General features: G+C 43.2%; 1 protein-coding gene, 1 long non-coding RNA gene and 1 other non-coding gene across 4 annotated transcripts in view; 1 reads left to right on the forward strand and 2 right to left on the reverse strand.

Moving 5' to 3' along the window:
- Window positions 1-713: 713 nt before the first annotated feature.
- On the reverse strand, window positions 714-16,267 carry NARS1 (asparaginyl-tRNA synthetase 1). Of its 2 annotated transcripts, none has more exons than XM_060118677.1 (15): window positions 16,025-16,267; window positions 14,891-14,970; window positions 12,595-12,660; window positions 12,402-12,494; window positions 12,227-12,316; window positions 11,229-11,307; window positions 10,305-10,375; window positions 8,820-8,906; window positions 7,213-7,434; window positions 6,907-7,106; window positions 6,344-6,479; window positions 5,627-5,740; window positions 3,420-3,551; window positions 2,983-3,114; window positions 714-2,179 (listed from the first exon to the last, which is right to left on the reverse strand). In XM_060118677.1, exons 1-15 carry the CDS (start codon window positions 16,065-16,067, stop codon window positions 2,048-2,050), a joined length of 1,677 nt encoding a protein of 558 aa, XP_059974660.1. In that variant the 5' UTR covers window positions 16,068-16,267; the 3' UTR covers window positions 714-2,047. The 2 variants fall into 2 exon arrangements, with proteins under 2 accessions (XP_059974660.1, XP_059974659.1); XM_060118676.1 differs by having other exon boundaries at window positions 14,891-14,973.
- A 1,416-nt stretch (window positions 16,268-17,683) lies between these two features.
- LOC132503354 (U6 spliceosomal RNA) lies at window positions 17,684-17,787 on the reverse strand. The gene has a single exon (XR_009534598.1). It is a non-coding gene; the product is annotated as a U6 spliceosomal RNA (small nuclear RNA).
- A 3,245-nt stretch (window positions 17,788-21,032) lies between these two features.
- The window catches only part of LOC132502654 (uncharacterized), a 59,166-nt gene continuing 52,507 nt past the window's right edge, over window positions 21,033-27,691 (forward strand). Inside the window, exon 1 of the long non-coding RNA XR_009534512.1 lies at window positions 21,033-21,181. This is a non-coding gene — a long non-coding RNA (uncharacterized LOC132502654). The remainder of the gene's footprint in view (window positions 21,182-27,691) is intronic.

Raw genomic sequence — 27,691 nt, forward strand, 5'->3', positions numbered from 1 at the left:
CCCACCTAATCCCACAGCTCTCCCTCAGTATTTAAAACTTTTAGCCCATTTATACAATTAAAATCTAATCTAATTGAGCCTAACTTCGTCATCTAAATTCTGATCAAATGAACTGCCTAGTTGCATCCAGTTAGAGCTCACTCCCATTCTTACACGTATTTTTCATTTAAAGATAGAGGCCAAATATACTACAAATGCCCCATTTCCATCTGTCATTTTACTTAACTGCAAAATAAGATATAATCTAATGTGTCCAAAATTAATACAAAAAGGATGATAAAAATGATGTAACTAGGACCCACATCTAATTTTTTTTTTTTTTTTTTCTTTTTGCGGTATGTGGGCCTCTCACTGTTGTGGCCTCTCCCGTTGCGGAGCACAGGCTCCGGATGTGCAGGCCCAGCGGCCATGGCTCACGGGCCCAGCCGCTCCGCGGCATATGGGATCCTCCCAGACCAGGGCACGAACCCGTATCCCCTGCATCGGCAGGCGGACTCTTAACCACTGCGCCACCAGGGAGGCCCCCACATCTAATTTTTAAAAACCATTCCTTTCCATTACCATGTACTTTTACTAATAATACCTACCAAATTCAGGAATATCTAGTTTCACATGTACAAATCATGAAAAATAAAGATTTTAAAAAATGCAAAAGACATGAACTAATTAATGTGAAACAGAGACAATCAGCTTTAAAAAACTAAGTCAGCAAAGAATTTTTACATGTATCCATTTATTGATTGCTGGGAATAGAGCTTATTGAGGATACATGACATGCATTTTGGGCGAAAATTAACCAAATCTGAAATGAAGCCATTCAATAAGCCTGCAAGTTAATAAATTAGCACAGATTAGACCTAAAGACACAGTGTGGGGTGACTCCAAAAGCCATGCAGGGCTGTCATGAAGATTCCAGCTGCAAATACTTTTGGAACTTATTTACTTTTTAAAAATAAATTTATTTATTTATTTATTTTTGGCTGCGCTGGGTCTTCGTTGTTGCGCGTGGGCTTTCTCTGGTTGTGGTGCATGGGCTTCTCATTACGGTGGCTTCTCTTGCTGCAGAGCACAGGCTCTAGGCACGAGGGCTTCAGTAGTTGTGGCTCACGGGCTCCAGAGTGCAGGCTCAGTAGTTGTGGCACATGGGCTTAGGTGCTCTGTGGCATGTGGGATCTTCCTGGACCAGGGGTCAAACCCGTGTCCCCTGCATTGGCAGGGGGATACTCAACCACTGTGCCACCAGGGAAGCCCTGGAACTTATTTATTCTTAATTACTTAGGAGCTACCAGGGAAGAGTGAAGATCACCCTGCCTCTTTAGTTTGAACTAATGCTAGGAAGAATGCTGTTCACTGAAGTGCCAAAAAACAAAAACAAAAAACTTGCTCTTACTTCAAACCGTTTAAGGCCATTCTATTACAAATTCTTCCAAATAAATTCGTATGCTTTAGAATTATATAAGCAGCTATCAGATTTAGAAAAGATTAACAACTGAGGCAAAAGACTATTCATTTCATTCCTGTATCTACTGCTGATTTATACTCTGTTCTAATACTAGCAGATTTTTACAGCATGTTGTCAATTTTTCCCCAGTGTTTGTTTTAACTCACTGATACAATAAAATGATATAAATTAAAGAATCCCAGTTACACTTAAAAGGACAGAAAGGTTAAGTTACTGGAATGTCTCAGACTACAAGTTAAAACTAATCATATATGTGGTATATATGACACAAAGATTATAACCTAAAATTGGATAAAATGCTGAAATATACTCATGACTGCAGAGTTACATGCCACATATTTTCCCCCAAACTTTGTAATGGGTTTCTTTTCTTAAAATGACACCATCAATGTCACTTGATATTCACATGATTTGGATTGCTTTTCATGGTAGCAGGAATAAAAAACAAAAGGAGAAAACAGAAATGGATATACCCCAGTGGAATAAAAAAGGGAAGATTTTGGCTGTTTTTTTTTTTTTTTTAGAAGAGGCAGCCTGTTCCTTCCATGAACCGTGTTCTTTCCTTAAATCTCCAGGAGGAATCGGTTATGGCTTGCAGCGCTGGACAAATCGAGGGTATAAGCATACATCTCGGATGTGGTATCTATCCAGAATCCAGGTTAAGAATCGTTCCAAGCCCAGGCCATAGCCTCCATGTGGACATGTGCCATATTTTCTCTGTTTAAAAAGAGAGAGAGAGAGGGAGAGCAATAGAGAGGAATAAATGCTCAGTTTAAAATTTTGTCCAGAGTCTCCCTGGCGGTCCAGTGGTTAGGACTCTGTGCATTCACTGCCATGGCCCCAGGTTCAATCCCTGGTCGGGGAACTAAGATCCCGCAAGCTGCACGGCATGGCCAAAAAAGAAAATTAAAAAAATAAATTTTGTCTGAAATAGTTAAAATTTTCTACTGTAAAATGAGTCAGCTTATTGTGGTTAAGAATTCAACCCTTTATAGCTGATTCACTTTGCTGTACAGCAGAAACAAACACAACATTGTAAAGCGACTATACTCCAATAAAAATTAATTGAAAACAACAGCAAACAAAACAACAAAAAGAATTCAACCCTTAATCTATACTCCTTCATGGACCACATGTGAAAAAATAATTTGGTATGAAAAATAAACGAAGGATTTGCCACCCTGGAAAGAAGAGATTTCAAACTTTTAAATTAAGTTAATGTCTGTGTTTATCAGAAGAAAATGAAAGACTAGATATTGGTAGGATCTAATGACATTTAAAAAAATTCAGTAGCTACAAGCAAGGCCAGGAGTTAATAGGTTTTCAAATTAAGTTAACATATTATTGGCCAAAGATAAAACTAGCAGTATTCACATGCCACATTACTATAACCATGAAACTGAAGATAGCTCATTCAAATGTCAAAGTATCACCCTGAATACTTCCCTTTTAAAAATTTCAATTTATACAGAACTATTACAGTGAAGAAAAGTTAAAGTGATTAACAAAATTCTTTTTACCTGATCTGTGTACCAGTAATAGGGAGTGGGGTCAATTCCTTCTCTTTTATAACCTGCCAGTATCTCTTCATTATCCCAGATACGCATCGAGCCTCCCACAATCTCACCAACATTGGGCATCAACACGTCGACCTTTCAAAATGAGTAAATAAAATGCGGTTACTACTAGGCTCTCAGTCACGGCTTTGCTCTAGAGTTTAAATGAAAATCACAATTAAGCTCCTATAACTAAAGGAGCACAATGATCATGCAAAATTCAGATACTATTCAAATTCTGTAATTTAACAAGACAGGTTAAACCTAATCAGAGGACAAAAAACATTTAAGTACTGTAGATTTATAATGAAATATTTGCTGTGAGCTGTATCTTATTCCAGTGGCAGTGCCCGCCCCTTTAAAAAGCAAAATCTCTAATACTATTTGAATCCCAAACTGACAGATTCGGTAAGGCGGGAATCCTCGGGACATCGCTGCATATAGAAGGACTTGATCTCCACAGGAAATCGACACAGCAAGATGGGCTCATTAATGGTGTCTGTCATCAGTCTCTCAGGAGCTTCTGGGATATCCTGAGGTTAAACAGGACTTCATTAACATTTACAACTCGAAAGGCAACGAGACAGAAGCAGCTCTTTGACCCAGTAGCAGCCCTTCATCTTATTCATGCAACAGAGTCCAGAATACACACCCACCCATAACCCATAACCACGTGGGTGCTAAGGACAATTTCTGCAAAACGAACTGTAAATAGATCTGCCTCCTCCTACAGTATATCTGTGCCATATTGCTTGAGGAACGAAAACACACACAAAAAACAACCTCCCAGATACGGCTCAGTTATTTTTTTTTTTCCAGTGGCCAGTGTTATCTAGGTCTGAAGCAAATGCAGTCCACTCAGTCCCACAAGGCATAAGATCACCAGTAAATGCTCCACAACATCAGTGATCTACACACAGAGTATGTTATTAATAACACCAATCTTGAAACTCTCCTGTTCTCTCTGCTTCTTTCCTGTTACAATAAATCTGCATGCCTTCAGTGGCAGTAAGACACAGTCATAAGACAAATAACCAGTGTCAAGTTTATAAGTGGAACCACACCTGCAGTAGTTAGCCAAGACAGGTTAGATGATGATGAATCAAGTTAATCTGCTTCCCTCTCAAACATCCTTCAGTAAACCACACATAAATTCAAGTTAAAAGTGAAAACTCATGTCCCAGTAAAAACAGATTGAGAGAATTGGACAAGACTCATTGATTTGTTTAATGTAAGAACCTGAGAGGGAGCTTAGCCATCACCCGGCACAGCTGTTTTCAAGCTCTCGTCCCTGGAGCCCTGCGTCGTCTAAAGTCCAGAGAGGAAACGGGAGGTGAGTGGGAGAGCTCTGGTCTCTCCGCCTGTAACTGCTTTACATACTAGAGTCCTGCATACAACTGAACTGGGGGAAAAGGGGTCGTACTGCACATTCCGAAAAGTTTGAAGTCCTCTTCTCTACTCTAGCGCCCTCGTGTGTATGGGATGATACTGACACAAAGAGGAAATGCTGACATGGAGGACTTCCTGCGCCTCGGCCCTGCTAAGCATTTAGCTCATTAAGTTCTCATAACTTTGCAAGGTGGATGTTACCTCCAAGGCAGAGATAGGGAACCAGAGAGCGGGGTCGCTGGCCTTAAGTTACCCAGCAATAAGGACAGAGGTGGGAGCAAAGCCCACCTGGGGGGCTTCTTACTCCAAAGCTTGTGTTCTTTCCACTCAACCACACTACTTTGCTGAGTGCTGGGTGCTAACAGTTCTCAGGTTTTCAGCACAGGATTTGGTTATTATACATCATCAACTGAATTCATGATACAATAAAAGTAATTTACATAGACCTAGTACACTGTCTGTCCTCTGTAAATTCTTTCTAAAAACGAAAGAAAACTCTAGTTAGCAGCTATTACTCACATTTCATCTGTAAAACGGATTTGCAAATACTATGTAAAGAGTGGTTAAATGCACAGGGAAGAGGGCTTAGAATAATGTTAACAATCTATACCCCCAAAACATGCTGGGAGGGTGCTCCTGGGCAAGACAGACATGCTCAGTGTATCTGGGGCACCGGGCCACCTTCCCCAACAAAGCCTCCTCTCTTGGTTTTGCATTTTAATCAGTGGCGATTTTCTTCTTTGAATTGCCTCCATATGAAGGAGTTATAATTCACCGTTTTGGGGGGAGGAATCCTTTTTGAAAAAGCCAGACGGTTTCTCCAGAAAACCAAAACAAATATATACACATACCAACACTTTGCATGTGATTTCAAAGTTTATAACTTTCTTAGGCACCCTGCCAGTCTAGAGAATTACAGCTAGAGCTTGTAAGTCAAGACCACAGAGTGATCATGGAAGAGGAAAGAGATAAAGGATGGGATGTGAAGGCTACAAACTTGCTAATATTTACTGAACACTACAGAAAAGGCACTACTCTAAGGTCTACTCTACATCTACTAAGCCATGGATCCTCAGACAACTCCAAGAAGAAGGGTCCATGGTTATCATTTATTTGACAACAGCAGATGCCTTCCGCATTACTCGTTAATTAACCGGAAGTAGCAATCCACTTAAGCACAAGGCTACCTTTGAAACAACGACTAGAAAGGAATACATACCTCTCCAAATTCATAGAAAGTTCCATCTTCTTTCTTTATATTGTGTTCTTTTAGCCACACAATAGCATCTGAATAGTTCATCCGTTTGAAAGGCCGTTTGGGGGGCTTGAAGTTCTACAGTAGAAAGGAAAAATACAGTGTATATAAAGAAACCATTCACACTAACATTTCCATTTTAAGAAACACTGTTTATCATTATTATAAAATATTATTTCAGACTTAAAAACAATGTGGTGAATTCCCTGGCGGTCTAGTGGTTAAGACTCCACACTTTCACTGCTGAGGGCCTGGGTTCCATCCCTGGTCAGGGAACTAAGACACGCAAGCCACGTGGCGTGGCCAAAAACAAAAACAAAAAAATTAATTAGTCTGGAAATGAGTGAAGGGAGTCAAAAAGTATAAACTTCCAGTTATAAATAGGTAAGTTCCATTAACAAGATGTAATGTACAGCATGGTAACTAGAGTTAGTAACTCTGTATTGTTTTAGATATATAAAATTATTATGCTGTACACCTAAAACTAATATAACGTTATATATCAATTATACCTATATATATATTAATCATTTATTTCAAAGCTCACAAAGCTATTAAACCTATAAAAACCTAAAAAAATCTATTGAAAAAACCTAAAAAACATAAAAATCTAAAAATAAGACTTCACTGCCTTCTGAAGCAGGATCCTAATTTTGTGTTTCCATACGATGGCAGACCTACCGGGTTGAGGTCATGCACTACGCTTGCTGCGGGTGATTTCAAGACTCTATCGACCACGTCACAGACCAAGTCCTCCAATCGGTTCAGGAGCTCCTCAAAGGTCAGGAAAGGGCACTCTGCTTCCACGTGAGTGTATCTGAGGAACAAGACAGTAGCTCAGAGCCTCTCTTCTTTTCACAAAGTTTCTCTTAAGCAAGGGTTTTAATGCTGGGAAACTGTCCAGAAAGGGAAAACTCCCACCCTGCTAATCAACTCCCAACTCTCCAAAGCAGTTTTAGCCCACCTGCCTTCCTTTCCCCCTTAATAGTCATTTCTTGTTTATTCCTCAACACATAAAGGATCAAGACAAAGTGAATGAACAGACCTTAGTGAGTTATGGCCTAAGAGGCAACACTTCTTAGACAGTTTCTATTAATTTATTCAACTGCCCTTCAAATAGCCTCGTAACACATCAGAGGTTTTTACACAGACATCATTTACCTACATCAAGGTTGCTTCTCTAAACATATTTTCTTTAAAAAAAAAATTTTTTTTTAAATAAAAACAAAATGACAATTATGTACTCAGCCAGGTGCCTTCGTGTTCTGGATTGTTCTGCCCTGTATGACTGTGCGATACAAAAAACATCTCCCAGAGCTGGAATGCAGGTCTCCAGGTACAGCTGAGAGGACTGAGTCAGATACGCCTCCTCCCCAAAATAGTCCAGCTTGAAGAGTGTTGCACCGCCTTCCACTTGTGTTTGCACTAACGTTGGAGGACTGATCTATTCAGGTGGAAAGGAGTAAATAAAAGCCTTCTGTGAGCACCACTGTTCAAGCTCAAAAATGCCAAAAGGCATTGTTTGCAAAGCATGATGAACGCATACTTACTTCGTAGTACCCCCTATCGAAGAAGTGATCTCTAAAGCACCTGGTGACCACAGAACGTGCTTTTAGGATTTTGGACATGTTTTCTCCCCGGATCATCATGTGTCTGTTGTTGAGCTGGACGTCAACGTCAGACTCCTCATTGATTAAGTTATCAGCGCCTCCAGCGGGGGCCAACCCAATCAGTTCCCAGAAGTCACAATTCAGCTCATGGCCCCCTGGAGCCTACATTTTTTAAAAAGGGGTAGGGAGGGAGAAGGAAACAGAAAATTTACAGTATGAAAGATTCTAATTTGTATAAAAATGTTTAGTAAGCTCATATTTCTAAGAACCTTATCATTATTAGCCTACCCTTCTAAAAACGAAGACCCAATAATTGAATTTTATATTTATTTAATATTTCTTTCAGACTAAATACACATACACAATTTTTAAAAAATAGAAAAGCACAAACCAGAAAATAAAATAAACTATAATCCCATGACTCGGAGTAACCACTAACTATTGTCAACATTTTGGTATATCTTTCTAGCCTTTGCCCAATAATTTAAAAGTAACATAATACACACATTGAAAAACTCCTTAAATACTAAGGTTTTACTAAAAGGTGTTTCTCTTTGGAACATATATATATATAGTAAAAATTCAAATTCTCCCTAATAATTCCATTGAAAGCATTACATTTTAGAAGCCACACAGTATGAAATATATACCTATCTTGGTACCAAACACTGGACAGCAAGTAATATCACAAAAACCATTCCACTTTGCACATTACTTTCAAGGAAAATTCAGTAAACTTGAACCAGATATTCACTCTTAACATAGGTTCTTCACATAGACTCTGGGAGACTCTCTTTTATCAGTATTTCTAGTCTATCAGGAGAACACTATGGACTCCCTCTGGTGGTTGATATGTCACGTCTGTTTGTTTTCTTTCCCAACAAACAAATATAACCATAACTGTTACTTGACCAATAATTACCAACAAGTAACTCTAACTGGTATAGGTTACATGCCTGTTGGCTGGGGAACAAACAACTGTCTGACTATCAAACTTAGCTTTAAGTTTTTTTAAAAAGAGGCTTTCAAATTCTATCTTAAAAGTTTCACATTTATTTTACTTTATTTATTAAATATTTATTCGGCTGCGCCGGGTCTTCGTTGCAGCATGCAGGATCTAGCACCCTAACCAGGGATCGAACCCGGGCCTCCTGCATTGGGAGCAAGGAGTCCTGACCACTGGACCACCAGGGAAATCCCCAAAGTTTCAGATTTAGATCACTCTTCTTTCCTGAAAAACTTTTGGTAGACTAAATTTTCATTTCCACTTCGCTGAAAAATTATTCACATACACACAGCAAATTGTTCTCACCCATGAAGTTTATTCAGGAATTCCTTAGGTTGAAAATCCCTGAGATCGTTACAAGGGCACACAAGCTGTACAGTCTATGTATCTCACCAGAAAACGAAAAGGCATTCTAAATTTAGCAAGTGCATCACATTTGTATATTTATATGCCAAATACCAAAAGTATCGATACAAATAAAGACACTGGAAAACAAACAAGTACACAACTCCTCTCTCAGTGAGGAACTCAATGCACTCACCTGCTTGCCCTTTGGGGTAAGATTTAGCATTCCATACACTGCGACACTACTCTCAGTGGACAAGACTACTCCATTGTAACACAGACACTGTAAGAAGATCAAGTTCAAATTCAGGTACTCACATTTACATTAAAATAGTCTACCATATAGAAAGCAAAGGGAATTATTCACAAACAAGTTCTCTCATCCAAAACTAGTAAAATAAGACAGCCATCAAACATTTATCTTTATACAGATACACGTATATATATGTAAATACATACTTTACATACATACACATGCATAAATAACACTAGCCCATATCTCTCAAAAATATCTGGAAAGTTCATTTCTCTTTTTCTTTAAAATTTAGACTATTAAAATAATACACAGAGTTCACTTAGACTATGATAATCCATACTTGCTAAAATCATTAGGAGAAAAGTGATGGAAAACTTTATAAAGGAGGGATCAGACCATCAACATCTGAACCCACTAATCATAAAGACAACCAGAATTATGTGCTTCATGATGTGATGTCATTGGAAGAATACAGCTTTGTCCATGAAGTAGTTATATCAAGAAGAAAAAGAAGCAGAACGTGAATCTGACCAGACCTAACCTCCAGCTTATAAGAAATACAAAGGATACAGGAACATGTTAAATGACACCTTTTGATGCAATCAACCAAATCCAGAATGTGAGAAGTCCCACAGGACCAATGACCAGACTTTTTCCAATAAATGGCAAGGGGGAGTGGGGTGGAGAAAAGAGAATGAAAAGGGAGATCTGTTATAGATTAAGAGTGTTTTCAGAGACATATCAACTAAATGCACCATGTAGATCTTGTTTGGATCCTCATTCAAACCAACCAACTGTAAAAAAGACATCAATTGGGAGAATCTGACTGGATATTTAGGAGTTGTGCTAATTTTGGGTGTGTGTGATAACGGTAGTGTGGTTATATTAAAAATATTTCTTCTTGGTGATGCATATGCAAGTATGTTTATATGAAATATGATGTCTGGGAGGTAAAAGGGGGGAGCAGTGAACCAGAACTGGCCAAATATTAATCATTACTCGTTATGGACTTAACGTGTATCTGCTGCAAATTCATATGCTGAAACCCTTCTCTGCTCTCTGCTACGTGAGGATGAGCACACTATAGGAAGTGGGTAGTCTGCAACCCAGAAAAGGGCCCTCACCAGAACTTGACCATGCCGGCACCCTGATATGGACTTTCAACCACGAGAACCATGAGGAATAAACTTCTGTTGTTCACAAGCCACCCAGTTTATGGTACTTAGTTACGGCAGCTCAACTAAGACGTTACTGAAGCTGAGTGATGAGCATGTGAGGTTTCCTCCTACTGTTCCATTTTTGAGATGTTGGAAATTTTCCACAATAACAGTTAAAATAAGTACAGACCCTAAGATTCCCAAAACTAACAATAAAGTAACCTATTGAAAAAAACTGACTTTTCATTGTAAATATCAAAATATTTACCAAATCATCTGACAAGACACACTGGAGATAACCTGTACCATCCCGCAACACCAGAAACATTAAATTCTTTCCTAAAAACGAGAAAGAGAAGTTTAGCTAGATTGTTCGAGAGGCACTTGAAAGCACTTTCTCATAATTTAATCTTATGTAAAGGAACCGCCACGGTTAAATGTTGAAAGTTCAAACCTCCCACATGGCCCCATTCCTCTGAAGGGTTCACCAGTAATATCACTACTCAGTATCTGGAAAGTATTTTGCCTTCTTCATTTTTCAAATCCTTCATACTTTTAAACCCTATGTGAGCCTCCTGACCCGCACGATCATGGGAAAGCAAGACAGTAAGCATGGGAGTCGAGGGATTAAGTCTTATTCACCGTTGAGTCCCCTGCAATACCTAGCAAAGCGCATTCAGCGGGGGGTGATATATACTGCCGCACAGAAGCACTCTTGGTTTTTTATGCCCCCTTTCTTTTTACGAAGGATTTGACAACCACTTACAGTAAAAGACATGTAATAAAATAATAAAATCAGAAAGAGAAAGCAAAACATCAGGACCAAGTACAAATATACTAATTATAAAAATCAACATCTCTGCCATCAGTAAGTTTCAGGTTTGGCTCCGCACTTCCGGTAATATACCCCCTGCTTTCCTTAAAGAATTCAATTCAATTAGACAAATATTTCCCGGATACCTCCTGATCACTGTGACTGCTTACAGTTAAGTACCATTTAAATAACTTTTAAACTTTCAATAGTCATATTAAGTAAGAACCAATTTAGGATACAAATTAGTACTTCCTTTAAAAAGCTAGCATTCTCAAACAAAAATACCTCCAAGTAAATGGTTTTTTTTTAATGTTCTTCATCATCTAAGAGCAGGGATATCGAAAATTAAAGAGAGAAAAGGACAGCCATGCCAGTTACCTTGCCTACGCAGCCTGTGGACCCAGCCAAATACCTTTACTCTTTGGCCTCTATATCCTTCTAATTCACGAATCTTCACCTGTCAAGTTAAAATAAAAAACATTTGACCCAGCATGTCATTTATCACACACCAACTTTGTCACGAATATTAGATAGATGGCAGAAAAGTGTTAAAAATTCACAAGTGGTGTAAAACTTCTGACAGTCACTCTACTATACAGGTCAGAGCCAAAAAATTTCACCACACTGGAGGGGTTAAAAAAAAAAAACCCAAGTCTTCTTTCTCTTAGTGCAAAACTGTTAGTGAAACAACCAGAACTTCAGATACTGTTATATAAAATCAATGAATTCACAATAGCAACAAGCCTAGTCCACGCAGAGCCCTCTCCCTGACCTCACCATCCCTCCCACCACTCTGGGTGGTGGAAGCTACCGAGGCTGGCTTTCCCTCTGAGGGATGGAGGAGAGAGGGGTGGGGAGGAAGGCGTTGGTGGGTGTGGCCAAGAAAACAGTTTCCTCACTAAGGAAGCAAGAAAAAATGACAATCCAGCAGCAGTATTCTAACCATGTCCATTCACAGTCCAGCATTCTGGTCTAGAAAGAATATAGACATAATCAAATTTCAAAAACTTTTTCTTTATTTAAGAAATCATGAAAATCTTGGATTTCAACCTCTTCTTTTTACTGTGAGGAAACTGATACCCCGGGAGGGTAAAATCACTTGTCTGAGACCACACAGCCCACCAGGCCTGGATTCCAGGGCTGCTAGCTTTTAGTCGGGACAGAATTCGTTCAACATGCAATTACTAAATTTTATCAAAAAATGAGCCCCGCAAGGACCAGCCTCATAACTCTCAAACATTATTGTGCTCTCTCCCTTTTGAAAGAAGAGACAAACAGTGCAAAGGAACAAAGCACGTGGCATGCCCCTCAGACACAGAAATAATAGTTTGACTCCGTGAGTCCATGATATTTGAAACAATACACATCACACTTACGCAATTTGGCTCTGGAAGACTTGGGTCGTTTTTAATGGTAATCTTCTTTGCTTCTTCCAGGTTCTTCTCTCTTCGTAAATTGTCTTCTGCCTAGTTTTAATAACCGGGCAATTTGTTAACATGGCTTCTGGTGTCCCAACTTGAAAAAGGTTCACAGAGCAAATCTACTGCTCACCTCTTTCTTTTCCCGGGATTCACTCTTCATCTGTTCCCTGTGCCACAGTTTTCTAATGTTCTTCATCTGTGATTTAGAAATGACATCCCACCTCTGGAGGGATAAACAGATATTTAATGTTTTCAAGACCGCTGTATTCTAATGAAAGTTTCTTCACAAAATCTAATTCTGTAAAGCTTTGGGTTCACCCTACCTCATTTTCTTTTTGTGAATCTACGTAAATGGTAGGAAAGGGTTCTTTTCCAACTGTCATCAAAGCCTTGGGGAGGGAGGGACAAAGAAAAAGGACATTTCTTTAACATTGTACAATGTTTAAAATCAAAATAACACCTGAATTATGAGGTAGCTTTGATCACCTAGAACATAATCGAGAGCCCAGAAGAAAGCATAAGACCCCACCAGCCAAAGGTCAATGTCAACAGAAGGAATGGCGGAACATTCAAAGAACATTTTCCTTAAGGTAGAACGTCCTTTCCCAAACAATTCTAGCAAGTTCGGTGACATAGTATATAGTTTCCCATACTAGTGGACTAGAAGCAACAGATTTTAAGTGGCCATGGGGACCGACAGGAGGTACGCTGACAAAAACAGAAGAGACAGCTGATGGCAAAGGCCAACTGCAGGGCACATCCAGACGATTAATCCTCACGAAGAAACGAGGGAAGTCATGTCTGAAACTCTCAAGAGCATAGTGGTTAGGTACACAGAAGGCTAAGTTTCACTTAATTGGAAAAATCCCTGTGTGTAGAATGTATGTACCTCTTTTCACCAATACTGGGACATATCAGACATCAATATTATCATTTAATATTTTATAGTTTGTATACTTTAAAAAAGTAGATAGTTGAAAGTATGTAAAAGATAAGTGTTTTATTAACTGCTTCAAATATTCCTTCAAATTTTCTCCTAAGTTATCATCAACCAAGAAATGCAATGAATGACTGTCTCTCGTGTAAGATGTGAAGCTTATGAAAACTGACCTTTTCTTAAGATCTAGTTTCCAAACCTGAAAAATACCTTTCATCTTGATTTAACGCTAGTCTCAACTCAATTATTGCTACACAGGAGGAGGAAACCTGGATCTTTTGGAAACATCCAGGAGAGTTCAGTTCCTCCTTTTAACAATTAGACTTTGTAAGGATGTTTGTAAATCACTAAGAATTCATTTACTACCTGACCGTCTGTACCGATCCCTCCTTTGTTAATCACTGATATTGAAAGAGTCAAACTGTGATTCTCCATATCAGAACGGCACACTTCTGCTGACAGCGACATTTTGCAAACATTCATCTAAACACTACTGTCAGTTCTGGGCAGCCACAGGAATCACCCCAACAATCCAAAATGAGAAAGATTTCCCTCTAAGAGTTAAAAAATTAAGACCCATGGTTGACACACCAAAACATAACCAGAGTATGAGCTAAAAGAGGAGAGAATGGTCCCAGGACAGGAACATTTGATAATAACCTAAATGAATACTGTAACAAAGCTCACAAGAAAGGGGGATTGGCCAGACACAGATACACAGAAAGAAGTGGCAGGGCAGTGCGCTTCCTGGTGCTGTCCTGGGAGAGGGCTTTAATCAACTTCCTTATGTAGCAGCTGTAGCCATTCCAATCTACAGGCAAGCCCACGGCTACTTGCAGAGGGATGTCTTCTCAGGCCACACCGTAACCCGATGCCATCAGGTACCTACTCAATCCTGAGTCGAAGCTCTCAAAGAACCCATCTGAACTGTATTTGGCTTTCCACGTAAGTCTGCTTAAAGAGAATATGCTAAACTCATTGGAGGATTCTACACCCTGAGAAATAATAATATATTGTTAAATTAGCATTCTGGCTTTAGGCTCCAGACTCATGAGTTCCTGAGTGTCTGCTCTGTTCTTGGTACTGATATAAATCAGGTCTTTGAGTCTCAAGGCTCAAGATCACATCTGGACTCGAGTGGTAAATTCACCGAGAGAACTCTTAGGAGTCAGTTTGGAAGAAACGTGAGCATAAACTCAGATGACGAAATGTGAGCATAAACTCAGATGACTAAGGGAAGATGATTTTTAGTTCTACAGGAATTAAAAAACTGGCCAACTGACTCACTGGAGAGAAAAATTCCGAGATGCGATGCCATATAGTAAGGAAGAAAACAAGACACCTATTAAAAATGTTCAAGGGGAATTCCCTGACGGTCCAGTGGTTAGGACTCGGCGCTTTCGCTGACAAGGACCCAGGTTCAATCCCTGGTCGGAGAACTAAAGATCCCACAAGCCTTGAGGTGCGGCCAAAAAAAAAAAAAAAAAAAGTTCAAAAAAGTTTATATGTAGATCATCTAATACCCTTAAAGCTACATATCTGTATACACCCCTTACTTGCCCTTTTCGGAAAGTTCTCTTCAAACCTAGTGCTTTAAATAAAACTCCTGACAAGTCACATAATAACTGACATGAGTCATTAATAAATGCAAAGTCGTTTTCCTAATGAGAAAGAGGCTCTACCTTAAGGCCTGTTTTAAAAGGTTTCTCCTTGGTTCCATCACCAGTAGCATCACTTCCCTCTCGGTCTGAGACATACAGCTCTGCTGTTTCACAAAAAGAGAATAAGTTACTCACTTGGCCAATAATTATCAGTCACCTCATACTGCAGCTACTTTATCCATTCTTTATCTTTGTAAACAGAACAAGCATCTGATTGGTAAAAATTATCAAGGTCCGAAAGAAATAATATAATTATTTTCCCACTCCCCTATCCAAGGACATCCATCCCATAAAAAGGGATTAGTTAAATTTAGCTTTTCAAAAGGAACTTTGATCATTTTCATTTGTGGTACTGCTTCTATCTACTCGAATCCCCAATAGAAAGCAATGGCTTTTCAGTTGGCCAGACCAAACTGGAAGCTTGGATGTTGTACCTTAAAAGCCAGAGTGACCCTGGAGAATTCACTTAACCTTTCTGGGCTTGTTTCTGAGCCTATAAAATGAGGAAAACAATACTCATCTTGAAGTACTGAGAATGAAATATATAAATCAGATATGCTGGTGCTAGAGCACAGAAATCAAATAAATACCGGTTTTCTCTGGTCTTTAAATGAAACCAAAGCTCTGAGGTTAAACAAACTGAAGAAGGCCTCACAAGGAGTAAGCGAGCAGAGACATCAACCCAGGTCTCCTGAATCTCTTCCTTTTCCTACTGCACCAGATGGTCTCCCAGGAAATCTCAATATAAGTGAGGATATGTGAAAAAGAATTCGCATTCTTAAGTCCTTTCTTGCCGGTCACTTGGAAGAGTCACATATTTGGGGTCTGCCCTGAGGTCTGGCCATGCCTCGCTCTGCCTACGTCTCAGCTGAATCACGGGATTTCTCGCAGTGGGACCGGGCCGGGAGCGGCCGCCACCCCAGCCGGGGCACCCAGGGCTCGAGGGGAGCCGGGCCTGCTCCGCGAGCGCGGACCCAGGGTGGGTCCTGGCCCCTCCTCCCTCCCACCATTCACGTAAACAGCGACGGGGCGCCCACTCTGCGCCCGGCACCAGGGTAAGTAAGAGCTGTATTCGACCGGAACAAGGCTGCTGCCCCAAGCAGGAGCGCCGCGCCGCGCCACTTACACACCCCGGGGTCCCCGAGCCTCACTCACCTAGCACCATCCCCGCGGTCGCCCTGGTCACCTCCAAGGACATCGCCTCCAACACGCCGCCGCCTTATCACCCGCAAAGTGCACCGGCGACTTCCTCAACTCGGAGGTTGCATCAGATAATGTCGTGCAGAAGTCGTCGCAGTAAGTCACCCGAGCGTCGCGGCTCCATTGGTTACAGGAGGTTACGGAGCGTGGGCGACCGGCGCCGCAGCCGCCATCTTTGGTCTGGGCCTAAGCAACTTCCGGGTATGGCTCCGCCCCGCTCCCCTCGCTCCCTCCCCGTGAGCTGGGAGCTTCCGGGGGCACCAACTGGGACTCCTTGGCTCCGCGACATCCGGTTGGCGCTGCAGTCCCGATCCCTCCGGCCTGCGTCTCCCCAACTTTCCCGCTGAATCTTCCAGTTCCGCGCCACTCCCCACCTCCCGTTGTGGGCACGGTAGGGCCCTTCCGGAAACCGGATCCTGCATTGCGTTCCACATCCCCAGATGGTGGAATGCTTGTGGAATTAATGTCGTCATCAAATACATTGAGCTCCAGCCACAAGCTGGGGGTGGAGGTAGGGGTTAGGGACAGAGCTAAGGGTAGTCCTGTCTCCCATTCACTAACTGATTTGAAATACGAAGATGTTTTAACTTTCTAACTTCAATGAACGAATGAATGTATTTCTGTATTTGTCACTCGGACTATAAGGTGTGTTTTTATTTTAAGTTGCAAGAATCACTATTACGGAGGCCGTGATAACGTTGTGAAAAGAACTAGGGCTTCAAAGCTGGTTGGAATTCTGGTTCTGCCTTTTGCTGTGTGCCGTGGGATAAATGAGCTAACTCGTCTGAGCTTCAGTTTCCCTACTTGTGAAGGTTGATTAAGTTCACTGCCCAGCAGTCATAGGTACTAAGTAAAGGGTAGGTAACATCATCATTCTCAGCTTAGTGGAATACCAGAGTTTGTCCCTGAATCAAAGGAAAACATACTCTTGTTATGAAAGAAACGCTAAAAATAATTCTTTGCATAGGTTCAGAGTCTATCAAAAATATGAACCAGATACTTTTCTTGAAGAATATTTCCCCCAGTTTCACGGACTTTCCCCTTTCCCTCTTTGCTGAATGGTTTCTCTTTGCTCATGTGTTAGTTATCTATTGCTGCAAGGCAAATTCATTACCTCACATAGTTTCTGAGGGTCAGGCCTTCGGGAGTAGTGGAGCCAGGGGTTCTGACACAGGGTCTCTCCGGAATCAAGCTGTGGGCAGGGGCTGCAGTCACCTGATGCCTTGACTAGGTGAGGATCTGCTGCCAGGCGCACTCGTGGCTCTTGGCAGAAGGCTGTGGTTTCACGTCAGGTGGGCTCCCCAGAGGGCTGCCAATGACGGGGCAGCTGACTTCCCACAGAAGCAAGTGATATGAGAGAGAGAGATTGAGAGAGAGAGAGATGGAGAGAGAGGGAGAGAGGCTGTATTGGTTGCCTATGTTGTATAATAAATTACCCCCAAACTCCAAGCAACAGTCGTTTTCTCACATTGCCTGTGGGCCAGGAATCTGGGCAAGGCCTAGGTGGGACCTCAGGCTCTGCGTCTCTCAAAAGACTGCAATCGAGGTGTCAGCTGGGGCTAATTTAAGATTTTTTTTAGCAGTTTGTTTTGAAAGTTGTATGTAAGATAACTCAAAAATACGGAATGCTTCACACATTTGTGTGCCATCTTTGCATGGGGGCCATGCTAATCTCTGTATCCTTCCAATTTTAGTATATGTGCTGCTGAAGTGAGCACAGCCTAAGATTTGTAAATCTCACCTGGGTGATACTTTCCCACACACTCCTGTGGGTGTTGTCAGGATTCAGTTCCTCACAGGCTGTTGGACTGAGGGCCTCAGTTCTTCGCTGGCTCTTGGCCAGAGGTCTCCCTCAGCTCCTTACCACGTGGGCCTCTCCGGTGGGCCGCTTGCTTCATCAGAGCAAGCGAGCAGGAAGGAGAGCATGCAGGCAAGATGGAAGCCACGGTCCTTTGTATCCCATCACTTTTGCCATATTCTGTTCATTAGATTCGAGTCACTTGGTCCAGCCTACACTCAAAGAAAGGGTTTTACACCAGGGCACGAATACCAGGCGGCAGGGATCATGGGGCCATCTTAGGAAGCTATCTGCCACAACAACTAAACCCCGAGCTGTAGTGCCTTTTCATAACCTAACCGTTGAATGACATTTCATCATTTCTGCTATATGTTACTGGTCACACAGACCAACCCTAGTATAATATGGGAGAGGACTACACGGGGGGTGAATTCCAGGGGGTGGAGGTCACTGGGGGCCATACTAGAGGCTGACACCACAGCCCAACCAATGAATTTCTCCCCTTCATCCTGCTCTGAGCCCCCAGAGGCTGGCTTATGTGGACACATCAATGGGCTCTCTGGCTTCTGGTCAGATGCAGCCAATGGGGAGCACTGGCAAGGTAGGGGTACATATTCCCCTAGCTCCCTCATTGCAGGCTGGCTGCACCTTCAACTGAAGGCCACAGGACCTGTCAGCTGGCACTACCAGTCATCTGAACTACCCTTCATGAATTTAGTTTCATCTGATCCATAAAATTGGATGTACACAGAAACATTCCACTGTAAAGAGGAAAGTGGGTCTACAGGACTGGGCCTGAAAATGACAGATTCCCATAACACCTGCTTCGACCACTCCTCCACCCACACGTACAGACTCAGGGGATTTCCCCGTGTCCAGTCCGTGACACCCGCATAATATGCTGGCATGAGCCAGACGTGAGCAGCTACTGTATTACAGCCTCACTTGGGTGCAGCTCTGAAAAGACAGTGGCGAAGGGAAATCATCTCAGATGCTAGAACACTGAGTGGATGACTGGTTTTCCACTTCTTACATGAGTAGAGATGGCCTGAGGGACTGAGGGACACTGGCTAAAGGGTTGACCAGTTGATCAGAGACTTGGAAAGAACATGATTGGAGATTAGGTATGGCCGTCTGGTGGGGAAGTATGGGGATGAATTTTTCTGCATGGGCCCAGAATGTGAAGATATCTTGCCCTGTGTAAATACCCAGGAGAAGGCATTCAGTATAGAGGAGGTCTTTGTAAACTGTGGATATTGGCTTTTCCCACTCACTGCCCCCGCCAAGCCCAAGACCCCCAGTGCTTGTTCAAAGAAACCATATACAAAGTCGCTGTAGTAACAGGATGGAGGCTATGCATGGGTTCAGCCCTTCATCAAGGCTGATCTGGCTGCCTGACTACCACTGCGGAGGACCCAGCCTGACAACAGCAGAAGCCAACTTTGAGGACCTGATAGGACACTAATCTTTGGGGGGACCAGGTGGCCAGCTGGTGGCTGGTGGGTTACATTCAACTCCTGGAGGAGGCAGCAATATGCCTGTCAACTGTAGAGTCATTGTCCACATGTGGCTGTACCCTCCCTGCCTGTGGCACTGGCATCTGCGGACTTAGAGAATGCTATGTCCATCTCCGCAGTACATAGCATCATCTCTAACCAGGGAACACGTTTTCAATGAAGGAAGTGTGACAGTGGGCTCCTAACTGTGGAGTTCACTGTGTAATCATGTGCTTTGTGTCAAATTAGATTATTGCTTAAAATATGCACACATGCTTCCCTTTCCTATGTGAGAGAAATGTACTTTCCTGCTTCATTCATGTTGGGCTTGGCCATGTGGATTTTCTCTGACCATGGGAGGTGGGCAGATGTGATGCAAGCAAAGGTTTAAACTGGACTTGTACAGTTGAGTTTGTTTTCTTGCTCCTAACATCATCATGAGAAGAGTGAACGCCAGCTGGCCCACTGGTCCAAGGGAAGTGATAGAAATGTGACCTGGACCCAGTCTGCAGCTTGGAGCCAAGCCCATCGGAACCCAGCCCAGACCAGCTTGACTCCTAGATGCGTGAGTGAGAATAAATGATGGTCTTTTGCCTCTGAGTTTTGGAGCAGTTTGTTACACAGCTTTATTGTGGCAATAGTAGATTGATACATGCCCCATTACCCAGAAGCACCTGGCTTAAAAGAGAGCTGAATAGCCTACTGGGAGGCAGTTATAACACCCTGTGAGGTGTCATAGACAATGTTGGGTGCAATCTCCCCCACAGTGGAATGCATATTATTATTATTTTGTATGTTTGTTGGTTTCAAACAATGCTCCAGGTATTTTCATTTCTGTGAAGGAGTTGAAATGTCTGTGACCCACACTGAGGCCAGTAGGCAGAAATCTTTACTGTTCTTTGCCCAAGGGAAGGACAACCTCTCCTAACACCAGTGAGGACCACAGGAAATGGAAGTGGGAGAAGGGAACACAGCTCCAGGGCTACTGCAGGCCAGCCCCTCTGCCCACTACCCTCAGCCTCTACCCCCAGTAATAAAAACAAAGTGGTCGGGTCGCACCTCCTCTTTCCCAGGGCGGTTCTCTCCTCATCTACCCACAGCCGGCATTGAACTTGCCTCTGCTCTGTGTCTGGTAGGTGGCCCGTACATGTCACCACCAGATTGTAGGTAAGAGGCCATCCTGGCATCCTTCCAGGGCACTTAGCACAGAGCCTTGCTCTCAGTAAGTGATTGGTATCATTCTGTTGGGGGGACAATCTCGTTTCGTCCAGCCTCCCTCCGGAAGCAGAACTTCCCTTACAGCATCGCGGAAGGGGTCACTTCCAAGAACAAACGGAAGTTTGTCGGTGCTCATGAGTGCATGAATAAATGAAAGAATTCAGTGAATGGCATTGCTCTTCTCTCCTCATCTGACTGTGGCCTGCTGGGGGCACCCTCATCTAGCGGTCCTCGATGTTTCGGCCCCACGCCCAGTCAGGGTTGTTCGAGTCTCTCGGCGGACGTCCCCTTCGCTCCACCAGGAACCACAAGCGAGTCGCGGTCCTAAAACTGTAATGGCCCCCGAGGGCCACCGTAGCGCTTAAGGGCCCGCGCCGGCGGCGGCGCCATTTTGTCTCCGGGCGCTTCCGCGTGTGCGCAGCTGGTCCGGCTTTTCCGGCTGCGCGCGCATCTCTCAGGTGTGGTGGGCGGGCCGGACCTCGGGCGATGCTTTCAGCGTTTCATCTCCGAGCAACCTCACAGGCGTCTTCAGAGCTTTCTCAGGCGCTCGGTTATTTGCTCCTCAAAACAGTTTCGAAGAGAGAAGAGGCAGAAATCACTGTAAGCGCCTCTCGGGCACCTTTCCCCATCCCGGGGCCGGGAACGGGGGTGGGGGGAACGGGTGCTGGGAGGGGAGGCCCAGTGTTTGCTTAATTAGCAAATTGGTCAAGCAATCAAAAAAAAAATCTCAGTAATATTTAAAACCGGTTTGAAATTGCAGACAAAAAGAGTGGGTTATCATTACGGTGAAACTGTTAATTTAAGGAACTGAAAATGTAACTTGTAGAGTTAAATGTAAACACTTAGGTTTGCTTGTTAATTTATTTCAGTGATTCTCAGGCTCCTTCATGTTCGTCAACTGCTAGCTTTATCTATAATTTCTCCCTTAAAAAGTGAGTGAAATTATTTTAAAGTCCTGCTGTCCTTTAAGGAGGGTGAATAATGGGGCTCTGAAGCCAGATACCCTAGGACACAGGGCTCTTAAGTTCTGCCTCGGTGACCCTGGTCGGGTTCCTTAACTTCTCTGAGCCACAGGATTTTTGACTGTAAAATGCTAATCATCCTCTGGAAAGGTTGCCTTTGTGAGGTTGGTATGAGGTCAAGTTATACAGAAATGCCTAGTGTGTGCTTGGCATCTAGTGAGCCTTCTGAATTAGGGCACAGATGATATCGATAGTTAATCATGGTTCTTTTGTTTCACGATCCTGCATAATCACACTTTCAAGCCTTCAAGCTGCTGAGGGCTTCTGGTGGGCCCGCCCCATCCCCTGCCCCGCCCTCCTTCACCCCCAGTGAATTCAAAGTATCTCAGACCCTGGAGATCCTTTCCACTGCCCCACTTCTCAGGAAATGACCCATCTCTTGCTTCAAGCCATTAAATAGGAGCTTTCTGAAGGTCCTTCCTCAAAACTCAAACTTTTCAGCCTCAACACCCATCCTTACCTTCTAGTACCATGTAAGTACAGTTGACCCTTGAACAACACGAGTTTGAACTGATAGGTGGATTTTTTTCAATAAATAGATACTGCAGTGCTACACACCTGAGGTTAGTTGAATCTGCAGATGGTTGATTATAAGGTTGTATTTGGATTTTCTGCCGAGTGGGTGCTCCTGACACCTCCCCCGCCCCAACCAAGGTGTTCAGGGCTCAGCTGTGGTATCATCCCTCCTGTGTTCTGGATCCTCCTTAGTTCTCCATTCTAATTTCTACACTTCAACCAGGGCCAACACTTAGAAACATAAATTCCATCATTTCATTCTCCAGCTGGCGACCTTCCCTGACTTCGTTTCCTCTCAGGATCCACCCCAGTCCCCCTGCAGGCTCACCGGGCTGCGTGTGCTCTGGCTGGTTGTTGCTTTCTGAAAGCACAATTCACAGTAGCCAGGGGTAGTTTCTTTGAATTATCCTGGGTACAGCCGGGGATTTGGGGTAGCCTTAAAGAAAGGTGAAGGCAGAGTTAAATGAAAGGAGCTGGGGAGGCTTTCAAAGCAGAGTGAATTGTGTTCTCTGAAAGCAATGAGGGAGACCTCCTCCAGGTGATTTTGAAGAGCAATCATGGTATCAGTTTAGCAGGAGTTGAGGCTTCTAGAGGCCCAGCTAATGATATCTTGGTTTATGGGGTGTTTTGTTGTTGTTTGCTGTTGGAGCAGATCAAAGTGAAGGTATGTTCACCCAAAGCCACCAAATCCTAAGAAATATCCCAGTCTTGGATAAACCCAGTAAACTGAAAAGAGCTCTTCCGGTCCACATTTACTCAAGATGTTTACAATGGTGACATTCTGATGCAAATTCTCCAAAAACTTGAACTGTAACTCTACTTTTATCAATAATCCTTAGTGTTACCTCTATGAAACTCTTCAATAAGCATGCACTTTTATGTCAGTCACACAAAATTTAAATGAGGAAGCTGAAGGTAGGTGAGCATTCCAAAGTGAATGGTAACTGGAAGCCTCCTGTAGGATTTCCACAGACTGGCTTACTCATTGTACAACATGGCTCAGCATCCATTTTGTAATGAACCTGCAAGATGACTCCCATTTGGCTAATTGACCTCTAATCTAAAGGTTGATTCTTATCACTTGGGAGAATTGATTCCTGAGGAGAAATGCTAGGCAGTGGGACCTTCCCTCCTTGGCTTCACAATCCAGATCCAATCTCTTTAATCCCTTGGTGGAAAGAAACAGAAACATTCCATGGCTTTTGACAGCACTGCGAGAATGACTGCTGTTGTTGAACAGCATCAGGGGCCAAAGGAACATTGATCGTCTCTCCACCTGGAGATCACAGGCAGGTTATCTGGAGTGAGTAACATATCCTGAATTTGGCAGGAGCACCCTGGGATTTTAACCACCATAGTTGGTTGGGAGGTTTGGATTTCTCTCCATGTTAGAATTCCCTTCCTCCTATGTTTATTGTAAACAGCTGCATTATGATTTGATTCAAGTTTGTTTTTTGTTGTTGGTGGGTTTTTTTGCGGAACGCGAGCCTCTCACTGTTGTGGCCTCTCCCCGGACGCCTGCTGATGCAGGGAACACGGGTTCGTGCCCCGGTCCGGGAGGATCCCACATGCCGCGGAGCGGCTGGGCCCGTGAGCCATGGCCGCTGAGCCTGCGCGTCCGGAGCCTGTGCTCCGCAACGGGAGAGGCCACAACAGTGAGAGGCCTGTGTACCACAAAAAAAAAAAAAAAAAAAAAAAAAAGTCTCACTCCCCACTTCTTTGCTTTTTTTTTCTTTCTTTAAAACAGCTTCTTTTGAGGTACTCATACAGTAAGCCCCCTACATACCAACGAGTTACGTTCCGAGAGCATGTTCATAAGTCCAGTTTGTTCGTAAGTCCAACAAAGTTAGCCTAGGTACACAACTAACACAATCGGCTATATGTTAATAGTAGTGTACTGTAATAGGTTTATAATACTTTTCACAGAAATGATACATAAAAAACAAACACAAAAATATAAAACCTTTTGAGTCTTACAGTACATTACCTTGAAAAGTACAGTAGTACAGTACAACAGCTGGCACACAGGGGCTGACATCGAGTGAACAGGCAAGAAGAGTTACTGACTGGAGGAGGGAGAGGAGGTGGGAGGTGGAAGAGCTGAAGGATCATCAGCAACAGGAGACGGAGGGTGAGCTGCAATGTCACTCACGCCTGACTCTGATGGACCGCACGTTCGCATCTTTGAAAGGTCACAACTTGAAGGTTCGTATGTCGGGGACTTACTGTATTTAAAGTGTGCAATTTTATATTTTTTAACATGTCGTATACCTATTAAACCATCACCACAATCAAGAGAGTAAACAGATGCGTCACCCCCAAAAGTTTTCTCGTGCCTCTTTTAATCCTTCCTCATGCATTTCCCTAAGGACTAATGATGTCGAGCATCTGTTCATGTGCTGTTTTGCCATATGTGTTATCTTTTCCCCCCCGGTATTATTGAGGTGTAATTGACATACAGTACTGTGTAAGTTTAAGGTGTACAGCATGATTTGACTTAAATATATAGTGAAATGATTACCACATTAAGTTTAGTTAACATCCACCATTTCATATCAATATAAAATAAAGAAAAAATTTTTTTCCTTGCGATGAGAACCCTTAGGATGCTCTTAACAACTTATATATATATTTATCCTACAACTTACATATATATCATGCATATAGTCATCATGCATCCCTAGCACTTATTTGTCTTATAACTGGAAGTTTGTGCCTTTTGACCACCTTCATCCAACTTCTCCCACCCTTCTCCACCTCCTTTTTTAATTTTTTAAATTTTAACAGCAGCTTTATTGGAATTCATGTGCCACACAACTTACTCAAAGTGTAAAATTCAGTGAGAATATATTCACAGGGTTGTGCAACTATCACCATAGTCAATTTTAGAACATTTTCATCATCCCCCAAAGAAATCCCATAACTTTCAGCAGTCCCTCTCCTCCATTTCCTCCCACCCCACCCTCCCCCAGCCTTAAGCAACCGCTAGTCTCCTTTCTCTCTCTATGGGTTTGTCTATTCTGGACATCATTTCATATAAATGGAATCCTACAGTATGTGGTCCTTTGTGACTGGCTTCTTTTACTTAGCAAAATGTTTTCAAGGTTCAGGTTTCAATGCCTGCCTGACCTTCCCCAGTGTTCAACTGAAAAAATAAGTGTAACCTGTAAAGTGCCTGACCCTTCTCTCTTGGTGATGGGTTGCATCCTCCTGGAAGTGTCACCCACCTCCACAACTGGGGAACTCTTACTATGAGCAGCTTCTACCCCCCCGCCCCTTTTCTCATTCCTTTCAAAATGTCCCTGACTATGCCCAGGTCTTGATGCCTACTTTTCCGGGGATAATCTGAGAAGCTGGTCCTTGCTAAAGTGTCTTTTTTTTTTTAATTTTAAAAATTTTTGGCTGCATTGGTTGCTGTGCACGGGCTTTCTCTAGTTGCGGCGAGCAGGGGCCACTCTTAATTGCAGTGCGCGGGCTTCTCATTGCGGTGGCTTCTGTTGCAGAGCACGGGGTCTAGGCACAAGGGCTTCAGTAGTTGTGGCTCGCGGGCTCTAGAGCACAGGCTTAGTTGTGGCGCACGGGCTCTAGAGCACAGGCTCAGCAGTTGTGGTGCACGGGCTTAGTTGTTCCGCGGCATGTGGGATCTTCCCGGAGCAGGGCTCGAACCCGTGTCCTCTGCATTGCCAGGTGGATTCTTAACCACTGTGCCACCAGGGAAGCCCCTTGCTAAAGTTTTAATGGCTGCTCGTGCCTTACAAGGTTGACCCTTTGCAGTATTTAATCTCCTTCTGTGTACTGTTCAATAGAATTTCAGGTACAAAACAGATTAATAGGGAAGATACTTGGGGATGGATGGTGTTCTGTTTTTCCTACATTTAATGAAGTGCAGTGCAGCAAATACACTTACAAGTTAACAAATTGGATTCGTTAATGGAGATCATCTGTGTCCGAGCATTCTGTGGAAGAAACTGCCCAAGAACGTAGCGACTTGATCACTGTGGCTGTTGTGATTTTTATGGAAACTGGCTCAGTCGAACAGGGTGCTGGGTGAGGGTGTGGCAGGGATTTCAGAGATGATCAGACACAGTGTTTGCACTCTAGCAGGGAGACAGGCACATAACACACGCGGGCAGAGAGCAACATTGTGATCAAGGTTAAGCAAAGCATTCCTGGAACCTTGGAGCAACTTTGGATTCTGGCTGGGGGCGTGGGGACAGATTTTTAGAGGCAGTGTGGTTTGAGCAGTTGGGGTGGGGTAGGGCAAGACGTAGATGGAGGGAGGGCGGCTGAGATCCGAGCACAGCCTGAGCAAAGGCTCCCAGGTAAGAAAAGGCAGGGCATCTTTGGAGAAGGACAAACAGATGGGGAATGCAGGGGTCTGTATGCGTGAATGTGGGCGGGAGTTGGGGGAGGCATGTAATGGTGGGAAAGGCTGGCAGGGAGCAAAGTGGGGAAGAATTAGACCTCTCAGGTGAGCTGTTTGGAGGACAGTTGATATGTGGTGGGAAACCACTAACCATTTTGGGCAGGGGAGGAGCTGACAAGATCTGTGTTGGGAAGTGGGGGCTGGTATGGAGGAGGAAAGGATCTGTGTGTGCACGGAGGGGACTGGATGCCAGGGGCTGAAGGTGCAAAGAAGGCCTGCCTCTGTTGCTTCCTGCATGTGTGACCTTGGACAAGTTCACTTCCATCCCCTGAGCCTCTTCTTCCTCATCTCTAAAATGGGATCCACCAGTTCTGAGGGTTTTGTTTTTTTTTCTTAATTGGAGTATAATTGCTTTACAATGGTGTGTTAGTTTCTGCTTTATAACAAAGTGAATCAGTTATACATATACATAGGTTCCCATATCTCTTCCCTCTTGCGTCTCCCACCCTCCCTATCCCACCCCTCTAGGTAGTCACAAAGCACCGAGCTGATCTCCCTATGCTATGTGGCTGCTTCCCACTAGCTATCTGTTTTACATTTGGTAGTGTATATATGTCCATGCCACTCTCTCGCTTTGTCACAGCTTACCCTTCCCCCTCCCCATATCCTCAAGTCCATTCTCTAGTGGGTCTGTGTCTTTATTCCTGTCCTGCCCCTAGGTTCTTCATGACATTTTTTTTCTTAAATTCCATATATATGTGTTAGCATACGGTATTTGTCTTTCTCTTTCTGACTTACTTCACTCTGTATGACAGACTCTAGGTCCATCCACCTCACTACAAATAGCTCAGTTTCGTTTCTTTTTATGGCTGAGTAATATTCCATTGTATGTATGTGCCACATCTTCTTTATCCATTCATCCGATGATGGGCACTTAGGTTGTTTGCATCTCCGGGCTATTGTAAATAGGGCTGCTATGAACATTTTGGTACATGTCTCTTCTTGAATTATGGTTTTCTCAGGGTATATGCCCAGTAGTGGGATTGCTGGGTCATATGGTAGTTCTATTTGTAGTTTTTTAAGGAAGCTCCATACCGTTCTCCATAGTGGCTGTACCAATTCACATTCCCACCAGCAGTGCAAGAGTGTTCCCTTTTCTCCACACCCTCTCCAGCGTTTATTGTTTCTATATTCTTTGATGATGGC

This window comes from Mesoplodon densirostris, chromosome 15, assembly GCF_025265405.1.
Source record: "Mesoplodon densirostris isolate mMesDen1 chromosome 15, mMesDen1 primary haplotype, whole genome shotgun sequence".
Classification (NCBI taxonomy): domain Eukaryota; kingdom Metazoa; phylum Chordata; class Mammalia; order Artiodactyla; family Ziphiidae; genus Mesoplodon; species Mesoplodon densirostris.